Source organism: Acomys minous (assembly GCF_964271855.1).
Source record: "Acomys minous genome assembly, chromosome: 11".
Taxonomy (NCBI): domain Eukaryota; kingdom Metazoa; phylum Chordata; class Mammalia; order Rodentia; family Muridae; genus Acomys; species Acomys minous.
The window spans coordinates 59,854,927-59,880,050 of NC_140492.1; the positions used below are offsets into that span (position 1 = coordinate 59,854,927).

At 38.6% G+C, this 25,124-nt stretch overlaps 1 protein-coding gene and 1 long non-coding RNA gene across 16 annotated transcripts in view; one reads left to right on the plus strand and one right to left on the minus strand.

Moving 5' to 3' along the window:
- The window catches only part of DLG1 (discs large MAGUK scaffold protein 1), a 192,588-nt gene that overhangs the window by 127,440 nt on the left and 40,024 nt on the right, over positions 1-25,124 (minus strand). For all 14 annotated transcript variants that reach the window (XM_084800885.1, XM_084800884.1, XM_084800902.1 and 11 more), the window contains one exon: positions 3,883-4,047. In XM_084800885.1, coding sequence (XP_084657011.1) covers positions 3,883-4,047 — 165 coding nt within the window. The remainder of the gene's footprint in view (positions 1-3,882; positions 4,048-25,124) is intronic.
- Positions 11,096-25,124, plus strand: part of LOC311608432 — a 50,586-nt gene continuing 36,557 nt past the window's right edge. For both annotated transcript variants that reach the window (XR_014782969.1, XR_014782970.1), the window contains exons 1-2: positions 11,096-11,814; positions 21,089-21,186. This is a non-coding gene — a long non-coding RNA (uncharacterized lncRNA). The remainder of the gene's footprint in view (positions 11,815-21,088; positions 21,187-25,124) is intronic.

Below are 25,124 nucleotides of genomic sequence, written 5' to 3' on the forward strand. Positions count from 1 at the left end.
TGTAACAAGTATATAGCCAACATCAAATTAAACAGAGAGAAACTCAAAGCAATTGCACTATAATGAGGAACAAGACACATGCCACTTTCTCCATATCTATTCAATACAGTTCTTGAAGTGCTAGCTAGAGCAGTAAGACAACTAAAGGAGATCAAGGGGATACAAATTGGAAAGGAAGAAGTCAAAATATCATTATTTGCAGATGGTATGATAGCTACATAAGTGACCCCAAAAATTCTACCATGGAATTCCTACAGCTGATAAATACCTTCAGCAAAGTGACTGGATATAAGATTAACTTAAAAAAAAAGAAAAATCAGTATCCCTCCCATATACAAATGACAAATGGACTGAGAAAGAAACCAGGGAAACAACACCCTTCACAACAGCCGCAAATAATATAAATATAAAATATCTTGGGGTAACAGTAACCAAGCAAGTGAAAGACTTGTATGACAAAAACTTCAAGGATTTGAAGAAAGAAACTGAAGAAGATACCAGAAAATGGAAAGATCTATCATGCTCACGGATCAGTGGAGTAACAGTAAAAATGGCCACCCTACCAAAAGCGATCTACAGATTCAATACAATATCCATCAAAATGCTAACACAATTCTTTACAGACCTTGGAAAGGCAATACTCAGCTTCATATGGGGTGGGCACACACAGGATAACTAAAACAATCCTTAACAACAGAAGAACTTCTAGAGCTATTACCATCTCTGATTTCAAGCTGTAATTTCAGAATGATATTGACATAAAAACAGACATGTTGATTAATGGAACTGAATCAAAGACCCAAGCATAAATCCATACACCTTTGGACACTGAATTTTTGATAAAGAAACCAGAATACACAATGGAAAGAAAGACAGTATCTTCGGCAAATGATGCTGGCCTAACTGGAGGTCTACATATAGAAGAATGCATACGGATCCTTATTTATCACCCTGAACAAAACTCAAGTCCAAGGGGATCAAAGACCTCAACATAAAACCAGATACACTGAATCTATAGAAGAAAAAATGGGGAGTAGCCTTGAATGCACTAGCACCGAAGAAAACTTCCTAAACAGAACACCAATAACACAGGCACTAAGATCAACAATTAATAAATGGGACCTCATGAAACTAAAAAGCTTCTGTAAGGTCAAGGACAACATCAATAGGAGAAAACGGCAGCCTACAGAATGGGAAAAGATTTTCACCAACTCTACATCCAAAATATATAAAGAACTCAAAAAGCTAGACATCAACAAGCTAAACAATCCAATTAAAAGTGCGATACAGATCTAAACAGAGAATTCTCAATAGAGGAATTTCAAATGACTGAGAAACACTTAAAGAAATGTTCAACATCCTTAGCCATCGGGAGAATATGAATCATAATTCTGACAAGGACAGAGTGAGGGGAACACTTCCCCTTTGATGGTAGAAGTGCAAAGTTGTGCAGCCACTTTAGAAATCAACATGGTGGTTCCTCAGAAAACTAGGAATTGATCTATCTCAATACCCAGCAATATAGCATTCCTGAGCATATACCCAAATGATGCTCCACCGTATCACAAGGACACTTGTTCAATTATGTTCATAGCAGCTTTATTTACAATAGCCAGGAACTGGAAACAACCTAGATGTTCCTCAATCAAAGAATAGATAAAGCAAATGTGGTACCTTCACACAATGGAGTATTACTCAGGTGGATAGCCCAGAGACCCAGAGTGGAACCAAACACAACTAGCCCCAACCCTGCCCCATCCCAAAATTAATGAAGTGATTTCTAATGTTGTTCTGCTATACTCATCGATCAGTGCGTAGTCCAGGCATCATCAGAAAGGTTTCCTCTGGAAGCTGATGGGAGCAGATACAGACTCCCACACCCAAATATTAGGCAGAGAAAGCCCAGGTTAGAGGTCTCCATCTGGTCCCACAGAGCTCTCGCAGAAGAGAGGGAGGAGGAACTGTGGGAACCAGAGGGGTCGAGGACACTCCTGGAGAGCATAGCCTACAGAATCAGCCAAGCAGGGCTCATGGGCTCAAGGAAACCAAAGTGGCAATCACGAAGTGGGTCTGTGCTAGGTCTTCTGCATACATGTCATGGTGGTTAGCTTGGTATTTTGTGGGACTCCTGACAGTGACTCTGACCCTTTCGCCTGCTCTTAGAACCCTTTTCCTCATGTTGGGTTGCCTTGATCAGTCTTGATGGGAGGGTGTGTGCCTGATACTACTGTATCTTGTGCCATGTTCAGCTGATGTCCCTAGGTGACCTACTATTTTTCTGGAGGGAGACAGGGAGCTACAGGGTGAATCTGGGGGAGAGAGAAGGTGAGAGGAGGACTAGGAAGAGTGGAGGGAGAGAAAGCTATAGTTGGAATGTATTGTATGAGGAATAGATATACAGACAGATAAAAAATAAGGAACAAATATTGAAGACTGAATATGTCCACAGTAAAAATATACACAGTACAAATACACTCTGTAATGTGTGTCAATTTTTAATCTTTTCCTTTTATTTTGGGAATGAGATCAGTTTCTTCATGTAGCCCAGACTAGCCTTGAAGTTGTTATGTAGCCCTAACCTGACTTCAAGCTTGCAGCAGTCTCTCTAGCTCAGCCTCCCAAGGTATATAGATTTTAAGAATATGGCACCATGCTGAGGAAGTTCTTAAAGTTCAAAGTTTTGCTATTATACACTAACTGAACAAACACTTGACATAGTGCTGCGTACTGGCAGCCCAGGCCTATAATCCTAGTAGCACACAGGAGACTAAGATAGAAGGACTCAAGATCCCAAATTAGTGTGAGCTACAGAAAAAGGAAAAGAATTGTTCTTTATAAACAAAGGATTGCTATCAGAATAGGGGGGAGGTGGAGAGCGGATAACAACAATGACAAAGCAAACATAAAAACCCACCCACTTAAACAAACTGGTGCAAATGATGTTCCATTTAAAGCAGTCAAAAATCCTAAGTAGGCAAGTCACGAAACAAGCAGCTGACTGATGAGGAAGTATATCCAAGCTCACTAATAAAAAGGAATATATGTATTCAAGCCACAACGAGATAACATTCCAAAATCAGGAGAAAATGAAGACCACCATGATTTATGAGGCTACAGAGCAATTAAAGCCTTAAATCTTGCTTTAGAAAGTGAAAATTATACAAATATTGTAGTTTGGCACCATTAATCTGGGGTGAGGAGGGCTGTGCCATCTCTCCTGCATTTTTATCTAGCAATAGCCTAAAAATAACTCAATACCATTTAAAGGGAGAAAAAAAGGTGGGGTGTGGTGGTGCACGCCTTTAATCCCAGCAGAGCAGGTGGATCTCTGAGTTTAAGGCTAGCCTGGTCTACAGAGTAAGTTTCAGGACAGCTAGGGCTACACAAAGAAACACACTTTCAAAAAAACCAAAAACCAAACCAAACCAAACAAACAAGGGGGGGGGGCAGTGGGAGAAAAATTATGAATCCTTATAAAATAAAAACTCTACATTATGAGATTAAGTAAAGAATTGTAGGAATATATTGTTGCACAGAACTGCAAATTGATGCATGGATCCATTACAATTCAAACTATAGAAAAAATACATTTATTAAAAGTCTAAATATGTAGAGAACTTTAAGAAAAGGTAAACATCAAAACAGGATTGTGATTATATAGAAGAGGCAAGACTAAGAAAATTCACATATAAGATTTCAAAGATGGTATTAATCAAGGGTTTAAAAATGAATTTGAAATACTAATAAATAGCACAAAATTCTTTCAGACTCTAAAACTGAAACCAACCCAAAGTGGGGGAAATTTCATGAACTTGAACAATTATTTAGAAACAAAAGTGGCATTTAAGCCAAAGCAATAGACAATAATAACAGTTATCCTACCTTTACTGGTGAGATATGAGAATGAGAAACATATCCATGGACATTCTCAATCTCTGACAGGTTCTTCTCGGACACATGAACCAATTCTGGACCTAGCACCTCGTTAGTGACTTGTGGAGAAATGTGCTCTGGAGGAAGTATCTCTTCATCCTGATACCGGTATTTCTGTGAATTAAAGAACACTATTAAATATGAAGAAACACGAACACTAAAGGAAGCTTAATTCAAATAGTGATTTTCATAACTATTCAAATTTAAATATAAAGAATATCAAGCTGTTTTGTATGGCTAAATATATAAAATTTGAGAGAAACAGGACCCTATTCTAAAAGTCATGATAAAGTTTTTTTAAAATTACAACAGAAACCTAAATATTAATTTGCCCATTTCATTCTTACCCAATGCTACATTTATCTCTAAAAGGCAGCTGTTTGAATGAAGTCAGCATGAAAATCTGCTGACTTAGCTAAACTGGTCTGGTTTCTTGTTCAGTTAACTTGCACAAAAAAAAAGAAATAAACCAGTCAGCCCTTTCAATTTGGAGCTGAAAATTAGCCCAGCAGAAAACCAGCATTTTCTTTTATCTAACAAAATAATCGTAAATCACTTGAGTATGATGGACAGATGGACACAGGCAGGCGGACACTTCTGTTTCCTATGCAATCATTTTTGCTTGAGACTGGGTTTCACTATGTAGACCAGGCTGTCCTCCAATTGTACAGAAGCATAGCTATCTGTCCCAAGTGCAGGGGTTGAAAGGTGCGTGCTGTCATACCCAGACCTATGCAATCTGTTTTTAAAAAACTAACCTTTAAAAACAAATTTACTTCACACTATAAAATTAAATTACAATAGTAGAAACTGGAAAAAAAATATGGTGTATTTTTCAACCCAGGCTATGTCTGTCCACTATAAAAAGTCAAAATAAAAGAGCCTTAGACCATTTGCATATTAACCTAATGAAGAAAAAAGGAAGAACTAAAATAAGGTATACCAGGAAACAAAGCCCAATACTCAAAATAATACTGGCCACTAAAAGCTGCTCTTACAAATTATTTTAAAAGAAAACACAAATAAGTATGTTTAAAAGTCAAACAAATAAGCCAATAACTTAAAGGAAAATTGCTCTATGTGTTTATTAAGCAGGAAAGGTGTTAGCAGGAAGAAATTCAGCATGCAAATTTTATCAACTTGTATTAGGTGTCTTTCTGGAGGGCAGTCTGGCAATGATTCAAAGGCTCTGAAAATATTTTTATTTCTCTGCCTAGTAATTCCACTTCTAGAAATTAATCTTAGAAACATTATCAATGATAATCTTCAATGACACTTGTAGAAGAATGAGATTAAGTTTTTATTTCTCACTCTGCACAAAAACCAACTCCATACGCTGTTCACAACAGCTTTAGAGAGCCAACTTAGATATCCATCTACAGAGGAATGAATAAAAAGAAATGCGTGCACATATGCATACAGAACTCTTTTAACTAAAAGGAGGTTTTGTTCACAGAAAAATGAATGCACCTGGAGATAATCATTAGGCAAATAAACTCGGTCTCAGAAACGTAAGTAGTATTTATTTTATATCATTCGTGGTTTCCAGACTTTGTGTAAATACATAAAGTCATATATGTATATGAGAAAAGAAAAGGAAGTATATGGGAGAATCGTGCTGTATGGGAGAAATATTCTCAAACCTTCACTATATACTTGTATCAAAATGTCTTTATGTTAACCAGTATCATTTTCAGAAAAAAACAAACAAAACAGAAGAGAGCAACAACAACAAAAATCGTATCAATGATGAACAGAAATACTGGCTGAATATAGAGTAACGTAACGACAGGCCTGGCAAGACATGCCCTCTCCTGCAACAGTGGCCTGAATGCTGGGAGAGTAGCCAACTCTCTGACTGGATTTTAAAGTCGCTTCACAAGATGGAACCCGTACCAGTACTGTTACCTGGCTGCCTAGGTCATGGTCCCGAAGGGAGAACACAGTACTACTATTATGCAAAGGTGCCTAGTAATAAACTGCACTCTAAGTTCTTATCTTTGTACACAGAGAATCTCTTACCCTCATCAGAAAAGGTACTTTCTGCAGTAATACATAACTCAGCTGAGTGGAAGTAAAATTGAAACACTCACTGCAGATGTAATAGAAAGAAACCACATTTGCAGCTTTACAGGCACTCCACAACTAGCATGTACTTTAGGGGAGATACATCCATGAGGACATTGCTGACTTCAGAGTTTTTGTTTTTAATAAATGAAAGCTTCCCTGTACACACTCACACCAAGTAAACTGTAACACAGGCGCCATAGGACATTTTATACTGTTTTCTAACTACCTTCTAATCTATACATGCCAACGCAGCTTGTCCCTGTGATTGTAGGCTTTACTTGTGAGACAAGCCCACCTCATTCACCGGCTCCACTACCCTAGGCCCTAGTAAACAAGGGAGGAAAGGGTTTATTTCACGTTACAGCTTGTAGCCCATCAGACATAAGTCAGGGCAAGAACTCAAACAGGGCGGAGTCTGGCCACAGGAACCGATGCAGCGGTCAGGAAGCATGCTACTTAGAGGCTTGTCCCTCCTGGGTTGCACAGCATGCTTTCTTCTAGCACCCAGGACCACCTACCTAACCAGGGGTGGCACCGCCCACCGAGAACTAGGCCCTCCTATACCAATTATCAATCAAGGAAGTACACCACAGGTTTGCCCATGGGTTAATCTGTAAAGGCATTTTCTCAGCTGAGGTTTCCTTTTCTAAAATCACTCTTACTTGTGTCAAGTTGACATAAAACTACCTAGGACAACAGAGAAACCTGGAAACATTGCACTATGTATATAAGAAGCCAAACACAGGCCAGTCTCAGGGAGGCAATTTTTCTACTGAGATTCCCTCTTCCCATATGACCCTGTGTCAAGCTGACAAACAACAAACAAAACATACCAGTAAGGCTACACATTATAAAACCTTATATATAAGAAATTTTCAGAATAGATAAACCCATAGACTTAGAAAATAGACAAGTTTTCCCAGGACAGGACATAGGAATCAACTGCTAATGTGTATAAAATCTCTTTTGTGTACAGTGAATACATTCTACAATAAATGGCAGAAACTGCAGACCTTCTGTGCACAGAACTGCATTCTCTGCAAAGGTAAAGTCCACCTAATATGAGACTCTAAATTATGAATTGATGAATTACATGTATATGATTGGTTTACATTTGCTGCAAATAATCTTCCTGAAAGTCAAAACATCGTATTTCTAGTTAGTGGGAATCTTGGTCTGTAACTATAGAGCGTTTTCATTTTCCTTAGTGACACAAGCACAATAAAACTGTGTTCATGTAATATGAGACTGTGTATTATTTACTCATTTGGTAATACTGATTAGATTTTAAATAGACTTCTCACTTGACATCATAGCACAGTATTTTCACAAACGTAATGGCTCATACTTGGGAAAGAAGCTGTGTCTATATAATCACAAAATACTCCAGCTGGAGAGATGGCTCAGTGGTTAAGAGCACTGGCTGTTATTCTAAAGCACCCGGGTTCAGTTTCCGGCACCCACATGGCAGCTCACAATTGTCTGTGGCTCCAATTCCAGGGGACATCTGGCACCTTCACAGACATACACGCAGACAAAACACCAATGTACATAAAATAAAAATAAATAAATATTTTTTTTAGAAAATCGTTATTTAATAACTAAGTGAATGAAAATGCTACATTTCCTTTTTGTCCTTAATTATTTACTCATCTGTTTTTGAATTTGAGAAAACTTTAGTGGTGTCATGTAAAAGAGTGATAGTCTCAAATATCAAGTATATATATCCAAATTATATATCAAATTAATGATAGAACATATATTTAAGTTTTGGTCAGCAGTTGTAAAATGTCTGTCTATCACTTTTGCTGTTGTTGGAGGTATATAGGAAGAATTACATACTCTTAAGTGACTGTCTTTGATAAGAACTCCTGTCTAAGAGCTTAGATCTCAAGAGGATTGCTTCTGCTTAAAGCTACAAGCAGTAGGCTGGGCCATGGCTCAGTACAGGTAAAGTGCTTGCCGCACAAGCCTGAGGACTGCAGCTGTATCCCCACAACCCATGTAACCAGAACAGGCATTGAAGCTATCTATAATCATCAGAGGATTGGCCAAGGCAAGCTCACTAGCTAAACTAGCCAGAATTGGAACGCTTAAGATTCAATAAGAGGGAGACTCCTACCTTGATAAAATAAACTAAAGAGTAACAAAGGAAGACACAACTTCTTTCCCAACCATGAGCCATAAGTTTGTGAAAATATTGTGCTCGGATGTCAGGTGGGAAGTCTACTTAAAATCTAACAGTATTGAACTGGGCACGGTGGCACATGCCTTTAATCCCAGCACTTGGGAGGCAGAGGCAGGTAGATCTTTGTGAATTCGAGGCCAGCCTGGTCTACAAGTGAGTCCAGGACGGCCAAGGCTACACAGAGAAACTCTGTCTCAAAAAACCAACCCTCCCCCAAAAAAACCCAACATCCCCCCCAAAAAAACAAAAAACAAAAAACCCCAAAACCAAACAAACAAAAAACCAAAAAACAAACAAACAAACAAACCGCTAATAATATTACCAAGTGGTAAATAATACAGTCACATATGACAGCTGAGGAGTGATTAACTGCATTTAAATAACACCATATATTTTGGGAATAAATATCTTCACTACTAAATGTGTTACATGCACAGAAAAGAATGTCGACTAGGATTTAAAAGGATATATTAATATACCCAATATACCACATCAACAGAACAAAGGCCAAACCTCAACATCACTTTATAATTATACATGCTAAAGAAATTAGATACAGAAGGAATGAACGTGATACCAATGCCCACTTTCACTCAACACAGTACTGGAGGGCACGACCAGAGCAATTAAGCAATAGAAACAAAAGGCATCCAAACTGGAAAAGAGTAAATCAAACTGTCACTGTTGCAGACAAAACCTAACAAAAAGAAAACCCCAGTCGGGAGTAGTGGGAGTGGTGGTGCAAGCCTTTAATCCCAGCACTCAGGAGGTAGAGGCAGGCAGATCTCTGTGAGTTCAAGGCCAGCCTGGTCTACAAAGTGAATCTATGACAGCCAAGGATACACAGAGAAACTGTCTAGAAAAACCAAAACCACCATCAATAATCTATCAGAAAATCAAAGGTGGCAACGTTGCAGCATAGCATCAACAGACAAAAATTAGTACACCATAAAAAGTCAATAGCAAATAATCAGAAACAGAAATTAAAAGGTACTATGCATACCAGCTACCCTCCCCACAAGAAGACTTAGGAAAACACAAAGCAAAAACAAAAACAAAAACCCTACAATACACTGATGAGGGGTGGCAAGGTGGCTCAGTCGAAGACTTTAAGAGTACTTACTGGACAAGTGTGACATACTGAGTTCAATCCCAGGAACCCAGATAAAAGTGGAAGAGGAGAATTGACTACACTAAGTTATTTTCTTACCACCACACACATACACACAATAAAAATAAATTTAAATGATCTATATATTCAATATATATCACATCAAAATACATGTGATATTGTCTATAGAACTAGAAAAAAAAAAACCCTGCTATTTAAATGCAACCACAGCCAAAGCAGTCAAAGCAATCGCGAACAGAAAAAAGGAGGAAGCATTATTCTACTGGGATTTAAAATGTTAACTAATTTAGTTTAAATGATGTTGAGAAAATTGGACTGCCTATGATGAAACTAAATCCCCATTCACATAATCAACTCAAAACAGATTAAAAACTTAGTTGTAAGGCTTAAAACTATGAAATCACTAGAAGAAAATAGGGACAATACCTCAGGACATTGGAATGGCAAGAGACTTTTTTTTTTCCACATTAAAACACCTTTATTTTTCTAAGCAACAATTGGATCCAAGTTACATAAGTAGTATGAGACCTCTGAGACAGGAAACCAAAACAGACTAGTGAGATTTCAAATAAAAACTTGTTGCACAGGATAAGAAGCACTCATGACTGAAAACGTGGGCTACAGAATGGGGAAAGTGCGACCTCACCTTACACACAGGGTCAGCAAGCAGAAAACAAGGGGAGCTCACAGCATGCCATAGCTAAATCTCCCAGATAACCCAATTTAAAACTGAGGAATGGACATGAACACACATTTCTTAAAATGAGGTCGATCAAATACCAAGAGGCATGTGAAACAGGCTCAACCATCAGTAACCACCACAGAAATACAAATCAAAGACACACAAGGCATCATCTGAGTTCAATTACAATGGCTGGCTTCAAAAGATCAAAGGTTATCTTTGTATATCAGTACAGTCATTATGAAAAACAGTATTGGACGTTCCTTAAAAATGAAAAAATAAAGCTACCACAGGTTCCGGCAACTGCACTACAGGGTTTGCATCCAAAGGTATGAGTTGAATAGCTGCACTCCGTGCTTACTGCAGCTTCTAACAGCTAAGAAACACACGTGATTCAAGTGTCCACCACTCGGTGCACGGGTAAGGAAAAGGCGGCGGTGCATATACACGTTCAGATGGAACGCTATGCAGTATTAAAAAGGAAGGGAGTCCTGTGACTTGTGGCAACATGCATGGAACTGGAGATCATGCTAAATAAGTAAGTGTGGATTCTAAAAATGTGGTGTTCACAACAAGGTAGAATGGTGTTCAAAAGTACTTTGAACTTCTATTTTGTGTCATGTATGTGGTATGTGTAAAAAGAATGTTCTTACACAAAAACAGGGTAAGTTACCAATGTTTAGTGACTGCTTTCAAGATAGCATTAGATACTACAGTCTAATATATGGGGACATATTAATTTAGCCTAAAGTAGGTACAGACTAATTCAAAGATAGCTTCTGCCAATACTTATTTTTAGTCCTGAAGGCTGGAGCAACGAAGTTATAACAGGAGATATGAATTATAAAATGCAATAGAAAATAGATAAAGAAAATGGAGTCTAAACCCAGTTTTGGCTAATTTTGAAAGACTTGAGAGAATGGGGGGAGGGAGGAAAGGAAGAGTGGGAAGGAGAGGGGCAGGGAGAGGGAGAAAGGAGAAAAGAGGAGACGGAGAGAAAGGGGAGCGGAGAGGAAGGGATGGGAGGAGAGGGAGGGAGGGAGGAGAGGGAGGGAAAGGAGTGTGCTGGTCACATGACTGCGTGGAGGCCAGAGCTGATAATCAGGCGTCCTTCCTTTCTGAGACAGAGTCTCTTTACTGAAGCCAAAGCTTGTGCCTGGCTGACCAGGGAGCACCTGGGATCAATACTGCTCTTCTCCAGTGCTGGAGTCACAGGCTGTGGTGGTTTATGAGAACGCCCTCCTGCCCCGCACAGGCTCACATATGAGAACGCTTGGCTTGGTTCCCAATTGGTGGAACTGTTTGGGAAGAATTAGGAAGTGTGGCCAGCTAGAGGAGGTGTGTCACTGGGGTGGGCTTTGGGGTTTCAAAAGCCCATGCCACTCTCAGTGTCTTTCTCTCTGCCTTACAGGTCATGATGTAAGCTCTAAGCTACTGCTGCAGAACAATGCCTGCCTGCCGCCATGCTCCCCACCATGACGGTCACAGACTAACCCTCTGAAAATGTAAGGCCCAAATAAACTCTAAGTTCCCTCAATCATGGTGTACTATCAGAGCAATAGAACAGTAACCAGAACACAGAACACAGGCACATCCATGTACTAGCAATTTACATGCATTCTGAGAATCGGAACTCTGGTCTCCATGCTTACAGAGCAAGTACATACTGCGCCACCTCTCCACCCTAATAGTGCTTTGAAAAGCCTAACTTCTATTGGACATTCAAATAGGCGCTAACAGCATAAAGAAGAATGAGAGTACTACGAAACTCATTTTATAAAGTCAGCATTACCCCAATATCAAAATTGGGTAAGTATATATCAACAAAAATCATTATAGATCATTATTCCTGATGTACACAGATGCAACCTTTTCAGTAAACTATTCGCACACTGAATTAACACATCAAGACACATACACCCACTCCACCTTGTAGAATGAAGCTGGCTTCATTACAAGGAGTCTAGGGTGGTTCAACACATAGAGATTAGTAAGGAAAATCTAGCGTATATGGAGACTGGATTGCAGAAATCACAATCATCACAAAGGATCCAAGAAAAGTCTCTGACAAAAGATCACCATCCTCTTATGATAAAAGCCCCAAAGACCTGAGCGATGGTGGCACACACATTTAATCGCAGCACTAGGGAGGCACAGGCAGGTGGATCTCTGAGTTTGAGACCAACCTAGTATACAGAGTGCTACGCAGAAAACCCCAGTCATAAAACAAGCCCCAAAGAAACTAGGAATAAAAGAATATTTCGCTAGCCATGACAAACCTATAGCCTAAATGAGAAATTGGAAGCATTTTCTCTAAAATCTGAAACAAGGGTTTCTGCTCTCCCACTCTTACACAATACACTGCTGTAAGTCTTAAGAGCACCAAGACAAGGGCTCGTGTGTGAAGAAAAGCGTACAGCATTTCTCTTTCTATTGCCCTTATTATGGGATCTTCAATTCTATCCACTTGCCTGTAAATACATACACCACCACATACAGACCCAAAAGAGAACCAACCACCTGTACAAGGGCCAAGAGAGTATCAGGTCTTCTCTTTACCACTCTCCATCTAATTAATTAATTAATTAATTAATTAATTTATTTATTTATTTATTTTGACACAGGGTTCTCACTGAACCTGGAGCTAGGCTGGCAGCCAGCAAGGCCCAGTGATGCTTGTCTCCAGCCTATAGCCACCAAGATTACAGACACCTGCTCAGGGCAGCACCTGAGTGCTGGGATCTGACCTCAGGGCCTTCTGATTGCATACCAGGTGCTTTTACCCACTGAGCCATCTCTCCAGTACCAGGAATGGTATTTTTTGAAAATCATGTATTTACCACAAATTCCATACTATAATTGTGTATGTGTAAAATACCCATAACCAAGCAGTCTGGTTACAGCTGCAGTATAAATATAATTTTGAAGTATTTTTCTCATTAAGAATGTACTCTAGAAAACTTGATGTACAATGACTGTGAAGTACTCACACGGCTAACTTCCTCCTAGGTGCTGAGCTGTGGTGTCTTCCTAGTTTGCTTTTAGTTGCTATGGTAAAATTCACCATAACCAGCCTTGGTTTGGGAGGAGTTTATTGGGTTTGTACCTCCACATCACAGCCCATCACTGAAGAAAATCAGGGCAGGAACTCAAGCAAATTGGATGCATGGTACATGACCAAAAATGAAACCATTAAAATTTTGTCATTTGGTATACAATAGAGGCCGCTGCTGTCAGGGACAATTCTCTGACACCTCTGTGCGTCCCAGGCTCGAGGTCAAACCACACTCCGGCGTGGCGCTGTGCCATTCACAGCAGGATGGTCAGGCACTGATCTGAGGGAGCCGGGGAGGACCAAACACCCCCACTGTGACTTATATCTGCTGGTGCTGCCCGTGGCCTCTACTGAACCCATGTAAAGGGCTAGCCAGCTTCAAAAGGAAGGACAGAAGAAAAACCATATGGGAAAAACAAACTTTTAAAAGTACATTATTTAAAAACAATCCTTTGTAGATGTATAGTGCAAGTATTATACTTATGTGCTAGGGGAAAGATTTACTTTACATTACTGTTTCAAGCTGTTTCTGGCAAGCTTTAACCAAAATTTACCAAACAATTCACCTCTCAAAAGTGTCTTGCTTTGATTGTACATTTAACATTTTGATCTTAATTTATTTTACCAAAAAGCTTTAAATAATAAAACCCTGAATTTATAAAATACATCAGTGAAAATGTAACTCATTAATTAGCTTAGAAGGTGTTTTTCTTTATACAGCATCTTGTCAATAATATATACTGTTTACTACAACATCTTGGAAAATAGTCCTTAAAAAGTATAACTATAAAGTTAAGCCTCACATATGATTATACTAGCCAATCCACATTCTTTTTACTTTCAAATTATTAAAGTATTAAAGTTATTCAAGTATAACTTAGATGCCCTTTCAACTATCTTTATTATATATGCCTGGAAGACATTTTCAGTGTATTTTCTTCACTTCTCCACTAGAGGGCCACCAAGAATCCCAAATGGTATTTTGCAGTACCTATCATAGAATCTTAGTGTGGTTTAAAGTGATGGGGTTTACAAAAGATATTATTCATTATTCACAAAGAATACTGGACTAATTATGGCCATGTGATATACAACCTCTAGAATGATCCTATGACAAAGACGTAAGTCTATGCTATAGCTCTCATTACATATAATCAGCTTAAATATTTTTAAATGAGAAAATTTTTTCCAGTTTAATTGAAATATATCACTTTTAAATCTTTAAAGCCTTTCTCCCAAAACATCCCTTGTATACAACACATGAAGAAATGTCTAAAACACTGAGACACATAAATGTAGCCTGAGTGGTCTAAGCCATACAAACTTTCCATTGGCTCAAAATTTAATGCCCAAACAAAATGTTAAAACAAATATATTAATTAAAACATTTTTCTTATTCTATTTCCATTTGGCATTTCTAAAATATTACTGGGATTTTCTGACAGTACAAACTTTTTGTAATGAAGGAGAAACAAAAAGAACAACCAAACACTCCCTTAGGTGAAAAGCAATATATTCATTAATAAACGTTTCTTAAAAGCTTCATTATAATTTAATCCACTACTAATTTAAGTCATATGCATATCAAACTGGGAGGTTTTACAGTTCTTCAAAAACTAAGAAAAATTTGATTTGAAATTATTTCTGGGGCAAGCCTGGTGACCTGAGTTCAACCCCTAGAACCCACATACTAGAACTGACTCCTGCAACCTGTCCTCTCAGCATGGCATGCACACCTACACGTATACCAAGTAAATATATACAAGAAATTAAATATTTCTTTATAACTAACTGTTCCTAGAACTATATGTTAGAAAGCCCTTCCTGTTTTCAACTGGTTCTAAACCATTTAAAACTATTTTTGACTACAGAAATTACGTAAATACATCACTTAAAAATTTTTTTTATTTTATGTATACAAGTGTTTTGAGTTCATGTATGTATGTGCTCCGCATCTGTCCCTGGTGCTTGCAAAGGTTAGAAGAGGGTCCGATCCTCTCAAACTGGAGCTGCAGATGAGGCCATCATGTGAGTGCTGCAACCAAACCCAATTCCTCTGCAAGAACAATGGGGTGCTCTTACTGAGCCATCTGCCCAACCCCAACAGCATCACTTCTTTATGCCGCTTAATAATGTTCTGTCAGTGGTTCTGATTCTTGCTAATGCTGCGGCCCGTTAATACAGTTCCTCATGTTGTGGTGACCCTCAACCATAAAATTATTTTTGCCACTACTTCATAACTGCAGTTTTGCTACTTTTATGAGTCGTAATGTAAATATGTTTTCTGATGGTCTTAGGGGACCCTTGTGAAAGGTCACTGGACCCTCAGGAGGTTGTGACTCAGATAAGCATTTACGTTTAAAAAGTCAGAACCATCAGTAAAGTAACATAACCCTGACTTACAGATAGTGAGTAAAGGAGCATGCTTTGTTGCTTCATTTCGAGGCTTTTTTTCTCTATACAATCTAAGATCAACTTGATTTAGTTTTTAAAGCCTATAATATTAATTTAAATAGTAAACCAACTACTGGCTACATCAAAAGGTTCCCAGTCCCATGTGTAGTTTCCTATATACCTAATTTTCCATATGAGCAGAACATAAAAGTGAAGTAAATAATCCTGTATTGACGGAGACTAACATTAAACATTAAAGCTTCCATAAAAAGTAGAGCTTTGGGCTAGAGAAGGGGCACAGTTATTAAAAACACGTATTGCTCTTTCAGAGACTAAATTTGGTTCCCAGCATATACACAGGGGACTCACAACACCTCTAAGTTCAGTTCCAGGAGATCTGATGCCCTCTTTTGGCCTCTGAAGGCACCTGCACAGGTACCATTCACAGGAATAAAATAAAAGTTAACCTTTCTTTAAATTTAATTTTTATAAGTATTGGTGTTCTCCCAGTACACATGTCTGTGCACAAGCATATATGTGTGTGCTTGGTGTGTACTCCCAGCATATATACGTGTGTGTGGTTGGTGGCCACAGAGGCCGGAAGACGATGCTGGATCTCTGGGACTGGAGCTACAGAGATGGGTGTGAGCTGCCACGTGGGTGCTGGGAATCAAACTTGGGTCCTCTGGAACAGCAGGCAGTACTCTTCACCACAGCCATCTCTCCAGGCCACAACATAATTAAAGTTAATCTTAAAAACAAACAAACAACAGAGCTCCTATGTCAGACAAATGGCACAAAAGTCCCTGACACAAATTAAAAATTACTCCATCTATCATACCTGAATTACAGTTATTTATTTTCTGAAATACTAGATTTTATCACGAAGCTTCTTTACAAAGTATTGTCCAGATTCACCTTATAAGCAAACACTAAGGGTACTGTGCTGCCACTGTGGATAAGCAGTTTGATTTTGATTCTAAAAGGTTGGTTTTTTGTTTTGTTTTGTTTTGTTTTGTTTTTGTTTTTCCCTGACCCTAAGCACTTCTAGACAAAGTTCCTGGGCCAATGCTGCCTACTATCTTGAACATTTAACCAAAGCACTCTTTCCAAAAGATTTATCTTACATGCTGCATTCTTCAGCTGTCTCCCCTCCACAGCTGAGGTAGATCTGCATCCTACGGTTGGGATTAAGAACCCAAAGATGGCCTTTCCTTATGTAAGAAAAGCTACTTTATTAAGTCACAATCAGATTCCCAGATCTCAGCATGTCTTTCACAAGGCCCTTACAGGCTCCCCCTGCTGCAGTCTAAACACACTATTTCTCCATGTTGAAGGTACAACTTAAGGGAGCCACTACATTTATTCAAATACATGCTGGAAGTTTAGGGAAGTGCAAGTCATTGCAAGGACTTTGCACAGTTTGGTAAGAAATGAGATTTTTGAACATGATACTTTCTTCCTATACGGAATGAGAATACCTCAGTCACTTGTATTTTGTGATTTTCTTCTCTCTAAATTATTCAAGCAGCAACAACCACAAAAATCAATTGTGTAGCATAAGTAAGCAGAATAATAAAATTATCTTGAATAGAGAAAAAATTCAATGAGGTAAAACATTCTGAATACACAAAAATAAAGTCAGGGTTTGCTGGAGTGTAGCTCAGGGTATAGCATATGTGAGACTCGAGGCTTGATACCCAGTCCTGGAAAATCAATCACTAGACAAAATGTCACTACACTGATTTTGCTAATACACCAATATCATGGCGAATTGAAATTTCCCCAGAACCCTGGATCTCATGGTAGTAAAAGAACTGACTTCCAAAAGTGTCCATGGTCTCTCCATGTGCATATGCAATGGCATGCACTTGTACATACACACATGCGGTGGTGGTGGTAAGGAGGAAGAGCTGCAGAAGAGAGGAAGAACAGCAACGTAGGTCTTGACCCTTACCCTGACCTCTACTAAGGCACAGAAACATCCAAAAGAGATGGGGAGAAAGACTGTAGGAGCCGTTTAAATCTCTGCATGACTGCCCAAACAAGCCCTGAACAATCATCACACCACCAGCTGACATCCCAGCATGGATGGGGAAATTTCACAGGGTTCCAACCATAAATGAAGAGCTACTGGCAGCCAATGACTTCTGAAAGAATGAGGATGAGTCTTCCCCAGGGATGATATCCTCATTAGCTATCCAAGTGGTCAGCCCTAAAAACATATAATATGAACAACACTAAACAGACTCAGCAGTTATATATATACACACATATACACCAAAAAATTAAAATAGTTAAATAAAGAGACCATTCATTTGTGCAGCAGGAGACATGCGTGGAAAGGAAAATTATATAAACAGAGTACATATATTCTAATTTAATAAAATAATAATAATTTAGATACATCTGGCTAACAGCCATCCTAAAGTACTTCTAATGATTATTAATGACAAGAAGAATTGAGTCAGCCTATCACTTTCTGAAATTATGAAAGAACTGGCTTCCTAGTTTCCAGGCACTTTTACAACTGGATGCATGTATACACAATGTATACACAATGTGTATGCGTAAGTACATGTTCTTCTGTGTGCCGATGTACGTAAAGGCCAGGGGTCAACCTTGTATGTTGGGACTCGAGTCTTGCGGAGCTTGTTTTTTAAAAGTACATAATGTTTTTATTATTTGAGAAGTTCACACATGCATACAATGTATTTTGTTCATTCATGTAACACTCCAACTCTTACCCCTAACTCCTCCTTCTCCTCCATAACTTCATATTCTTTTTCTTTTCTTTTTAAAAATATAACCCACTAAGTCCAACTTGTGCTGCCTATCCACTTACCAGGAGCTCCATCTGTGGAGAAAACACTCCCCCTGCTCTAGCAGCCGCTGACTGACTGTTAGTGCTCTACAAACAGGGGCAGGCACTTGTGAGCCCCTCTGCCCTCCATGCTGAAATGCTGACTGGTCTGACCTTGTACAAACAAGTCTTGTCCAGGCAACCACAGATGTATGCATTAAGAAATGTTATCATTGTTTAAAAGTTGTAATGTTTGCATTTATTTTGTATAAGTATGAAAATAATTTCTCTAATTTTTATATACAAATAGGATTTGTCTCACTGCTCATGTAGACTGAGTAATGGGCCTTCAAACATTATATACTGACATATTTGCTCACCTAGTATGAGTCTACCAGAAGAAAATGTCAGGCAGAGTTCAAATACAACTATTATTCAGCTGAAGATCTTTATAATGGACTTAACTTAGAGAGCTGGTTGCATGGCAATATAAACATGTAATATTTTCAGTTATAATGCTATGTTATAATAATTTTAATAAGAACTTCAGTGATTCTTATTTGATTTTTAAATAAAATGAAGGAGATTAATTTATGGAGCCATAATATATCAATACTTAAAACTGCAGGTAGTACAAGAAATGTAAATTTATGGCTTAATGTGCAAAATCTAATTTTAATAAACCAGTATCAAAAGTATATTTGACATCCAAACATAATCTTTCACTCTGTGTCTCCATAGGCCAATAGCCATCTCATAAGCAAACTGTAATAAGTCTAAACCTCAAAATTCTCAGTCTTTCCAAAGACCGCTGGGCGTAGTGGCGCACACCTTTAATCCCAGCACTACTCGGGAGGCAGAAACAGGCAGATCACTGTGAGTTCGAGGACAACCTGGTCTACAAAGCGAGCCCAGGACAGGCAAGGCTACACAGGGAAATCCTGTCTCAAAAAACAAAACAAACAAAACAAAACAAAACAAAAAAGTCCAAAGACCAGGGGACTGGAGAGATGGCTCCGTGGTTAATAGCACTAAATGTTCTTGCAGAGGACCTGAGTTCAGCTCCCAGTAACCATATAAGGAAACTTACGCCTGCCTTACTCCAGTTCCAGGGGACCTAACACCCTCTTCTGGCCTCCGCAAGAACAAGGCAAGTAGGTGGTGCACAAATATTCATGTAGGCACTCACACAAATACATTAAAAGAAACCTTTCAAAAGCAAAGTCCAAGTCTTATCTGAGATTCAAAGTAATCTTCTCTCTCCCAACCCAAAACAGGGTTTCTCTGTGTAGCCCTGGCTGTCTTGGAACTCTGCAGACCAGGCTGGCCTTGACTCACAGAGATCCACCTGCCTTTGCCCCCGAGTACTGGGATTAAAGGCATGAGCCACCACGCCCATTATCAAGATAATCTCTTAACTGTGAACTCCAATGGAGTTCTTGGGACATATCTATCACAGGTATAAGGAGAGGGCTTCTATCCTTATGAGCAATAGTGTAGTCAGTGAAAAATTACATGCAAAGAAGCAGAAAACCGATCCAGTTTCAGGAGTAGGTCAGTCCACAGGTACAGATTAAAAAATGCTAGGTGATAAGAGTCAGCAAACAAAGGCTTTGAAACATTTTGTAAAACTCCATATGATTAAAAAGTCAGACATGTGCTACACAGGAAGTTGAATACAGTCTTATGTATATAGTAAAAGTACTTCAATAAAACAAACTGGGGTAAACATACACACACATTTGAACCTTCATGTATAGTTTCAAAATCTCAATTTCTGTGACTCTCTAGAAAGAAATATTTATTGTATGACTTCACATGTGATTAACTCATAAGATTCAAAGGATAATAAAGACCATATTAATATGCAAAAAACTGGACAAGTCTCTTTAATAAGAGAAAATATCAGATAATCTAAAAGAGAAAAACCAACAAGATCATCAAAAATGGCAGTATTTGGGTGAACAGTAAAATTATTATTCTTGATTTTAAAACCCTTTTAAAAGATACTTGTATAACATTGTAACTTTAAATGACACAAGAGAACTTAGTAGCAACAGTAACTCTTTTTAGATATACCACTAAAACTTGACTCATGAATGAAGAAAAAACTGTTAAGATGGATTTCATTAATATTAAAAACTGCTCTGTAAGAGATAATAAAGAATAAAGTAAAAAACATATTAGGAGCAAATATAGTGGTTGGGCATGGTGGTGCACTTGGGAGGCACAATCTCACACCTGTCTTTTTTGTGTGAACTTTGATCTACCTAATTTAAAGTTGATTGTTAATAAGATTGCTGACGCCTGTAACTAGGCAGAAAGGAAGTAAGCAGAGCTTAGGTTACCAGGCTTGGGGTAAGATGGGACCAAAAGGCGGAAAGAGAAGAAAGCCAGAGAGAAGTCATTGCCTTGGGGCAGTATGGACCATGAGTACATGGCCATGAGGGACGGCCTGATGGAACAGAAGCAGCACAGGCAGGAACAATTATGGCACGTTATAGCTGGGAAATAGCAATAGATCTTAGAGAGTGGTTATATGCCCAGTTATGGTGCCGTAAAGCTTTTATAAAACCAAAAGGTATCTCTCTGTCTTGATTATTTGGGGACTAGCTGGGGTAGAAAAGCCCTCTCTATATATGAGCCCAAAACAAGAGGTGGGACTTTTTGGTCTTGGCATAATTTCCTACTGTTTAGCTACTCTACTTCGAGATGCTCCTAGAGAACCGCTCCAGCAATGCTTCGAGGTTCTGGGTTCCAACTGCTGCTCCAGGTTCCGGGGGCTGCAGTTGCAGTCACTGTTGCTGAATTGCTGGTTTGCTTTTTAACAGATCTGTTGGAATCCTGCCGGCTACGCCAGTGGAATCACTCCAAGGAACTGAGTCTACAAAGGTCTACTTTTCCTGGTCCCTTTTCTCTCCTTTCTAGGGTAGGTAGGTTGGAAGGGAGGTATAAGCATTAAAGAATCCCAAATAAAGTAAGGTTTGAAAAAGCTCAAAGCCTACACAAATCTTCTGATAAGAGATATTTAGCCTGTATTATAGTTTTTTACTTTTGTTTATGAACTCATAAATTTGTTCTATAAAATTTAAGGACTATTACATTTAAAGGAGCTGATGTTAATTTATGCATTAACACATTAACCATGAAGAAATAATCTGGATGTCAACAACAAAAAGAGCTATCAAAAAATAACTGTTGTGTGCTACTGAGGGTTAGTTTAAGTTCAAAACAGTGTATTGTAGCTTTAGGATGTTGAATGTAATTCTCATGGCCAGCACAAAGAAAATAGATATGGAACACACATAAAAGGGGCCAAGAAAGAAATTTAAATGTTCTAAGTAAAATCAATCAAACACAGAGGAGGAATACAAGAAATGAAGAACAAAACTGCCATAAAATATGCAAGAAATAAATCATAAAGTGGCAGAAGACCCTGCAGAATTAGTAATTATGTGATATTGTTTAACAACAAATATAGTGACTTGAAGAACAGATTTTTTTAAAACAAAGCATAATTTAACTATTTGTCCAAAACAGATCAACTTACAATCCAAAGACATATACTTAAAGTAAAGACCAGAAATTGCTTTTATACACAAATAGTACCAAATGGGGAACAGGAATGTCTACACTTTTTTTTTTCTTTTTTGAGTCAGGGTTTCTCTGTGTAGCCCTGGCTGTCATAGAACTCAGAGATCCACCTACCTTTGCCTCCTGGGTGCTAGGATTAAAGGTGTGCACCACCACATCCTGCAATTCCCCTCCCCCCATCATATGTTTCTTGACAAGGTTCTTCTACGTGGTCTCAGCTGACCTTAATCAGTGATCCTCCTGCGTCCCAGTGCTGTGCTGGAATTAAAAGTGTGTGACAGACACACACACACACACACAAGTGTGTGACACTATACACTGCTGAATGTCTATAGTTTTATCAGACAAAAAGATTTCAAATCAATACAAGTTATGAGACAAGGGGCTGGAGAAATGGCTCAACAGTTAAGAGCACTGGCTGCTCTTCCAGAGGACCTAGGTTCAATTCCCAGCACCCACACGGTGGCTCACAACTATCTCTAACTTAGGATCAGACACCCTCACACACGAGAAAAACACCAATGCACATAAAATAAAAAATAAAATAAAAAGTTGTGAGACAAAAAAAAAAAAATACTACATATTAATAAAGTTTCAATGTAAGAAGACATAATTGCAAACATTTATGCACACACTATCAAAAACTGGTAGAACTGCAGAAAGTTCTATTTTACAATAATAGCTAGAGAAATCATATTCTCTATGAGTAAAACAATCAGAAGATTTTAAAAAAGGAAATAGTTTTCCAGTGCTCAGGAGGTCGAGGCCGAGGCAGACCGTGTGAGTAGAGGACAGCTTAGGAGGCCCCAGAGACAGAGACGGAAAAGGGAGAGAGAGGAAACGGGGGACAGGAAGGAGGGCGGGGCGTGGGAAGAGGCCTTTTAAGACTAAACCACAAAGGAAAGAAACTTAACTGCATTAAATTAGAAACAAAACAAAATAGTGGCATCAACAGTTTCCACCACATCTTTTTAAAAGCAAACATTAATACCTCTTAAATTTATTTCTAGCCGGGCAGAGGTAAGTGGATTTCTGGGAGTTGGATGCCAGCCTAGTCGATAAAGTGAGTCCAGGACAGGAAAGGCTACACAGAGAAACCTTGCTCAAAACAAAACAAAAAACAAAACAAAAACACCAAAACAAACAAAAAACACCAAAACCAACAACAACAACAAAAGTTTTTAAAAAATGTATTTCCGCCGGTTGTGGTGGCGCACACCAGTAGGATTTGCTGAAGGAGGCAGAGTCAGGAGGATCACGAGTTCAAGGCCAGCCTGGACTACACATTAAAGAAAAAAGAAAAACAAAGTGTATTTCCAAAATAGTAGGAAGTGGAGTACTTCCATATGCATTACCCATTAAAAAAAAACAAACAAAAACCTGTTGTATGACAAAAGACACTGTGAATATTGACGTCAAGTCCTTTCAAAAGTTGTTTTCCTTGGAGTAGAGAAGGACTGGTAATAGGGCCTCCTTGGCCACTTGAATGAGTGTGCTCCAATAACCTATACACACCCTCCATGATTAGCAATGCCATGATTAGTAATCTTGTATTCTTTGGGGAATAAGAAAAGTCTACACAAGTTCAATTCATACAGTTGCTTTCCACACCTTAAGTATTTCTGAGTAACAGGTGGTTTGAATCCAGGTGATTCCTAGCCCAGGGGTGTGGAGAACCACTGTACAATGAAAACAGCAACTACAACATGACTGAAAACTCAACAAACTTCCCATGTTTGTGGAAAGAAAGACTTAATACTGCTGAGATGTCATTACTTTCTAAGTCAATCTACATATACAAGGAAAACTATCAAAATTCCAGTGACTTTTTTTCATTACAATATAAAAAACCAGCCCTAAAATTCATACAGCATCTCAAGGGATCTTCAACAATCATCAAAGAAAAGCTAGTAATACTTTCATTCCTTTTCTGTGTCTATGATAAACACCATGATGAAAGCAACTTCTGAAGAGTTTATTTTGGCTTAGAGTTCCAGAGGGTGAGTTCAGCACACGAGGGAAGCAAAGCAACAACAACAGTGCCAGGAGCAGGAAGCTGAGCACTCACCCTCAAATGCAAGCAGAGAGCAGAGAGCAAACTAGAACGGGGAGGCTTGAAACCCTAAGTCCACCCTCAGTGGCACACTTCCTTCAGCAAGGCCACACCCCCAAACTAAGGAGAGTTTTCTATTCAAATGATCATCACTAAGGAGCTAGAAATAAAGAGTCAGTACCGTGCTTGGCAAACATGTATGAGGACCTGAACTCAGATCCCTGGCATCTGCATAAAAGTAAGGTATGGTCACGGGCATCTAAACCCCAGCTGGAGCTAGGGGAACTCTGTAGATCCAGAGCTCACAGGCCAGCCACCTAGCCAATTTTGAGTCTGGAGATTCAGTAAGGAGAAGAGCGAGAGAAAGGCTCCTAGTGTCAACCTCTGGCTTCCACACAGATACACACGAACATGCACCTATATACGTTTACAATACATACAAACACACAGATACTATGAGAGAGAGAAATAAAATAACTACCTGGGGCTGGAGAGATGGCTCAGTGGTTAAGAGCACTGCCTGCTCTTCCAAAGGACCCAGGTTCAATTCCCAGCACCCACATGGCAGCTCACAACTGTCTGTAACTCTAAGATCTGACACCCTCACACCAACGCACATAAATTGAAATTAAATAAAAAATATTAAATAAAATAAAATAAAATAACTACCTGGTTTTAAAGCTTTACAGAACTGATAGCAGTAATACTGAAGACAGATATCTAACCAGAATAATATAGAATATATAATTATATATAAAATATATCTATATAGAATAATATAGAAAGCCCACATTAAACCCTTAAATACATGGTCAAATAATTTTTTACAAGTATGTCAAAATCATTTGATTAGAAAAGGCAGTCAACCAACCTACAGTGGTATAAAACTACCCATGCATATATAAAAAATTTTTTGACCTTTACCTAATACCATGTTTTTTTAAAAAAATTTACTCACAACTAACAAGGGACAAAACATAAAATGCTGAGAAACTGTATTGTTCCTCAGATACGGCAACAAAAATACAGTCAAGAAAAGAAAAAATAGACAAACTGGATCTCAGGAAAAATTTAATTCATGCATCAATATAGTATCTATCAACCTTGCAAAAAGCAAATTCAACAAACAGGAGAGGATGGCTACAGTACTCAGAAGGCAGAGGCAGGTAGGCTGATCTCTAGTTCCAGGATGCCTTGGTCTACACAGTGAGTTATAGACC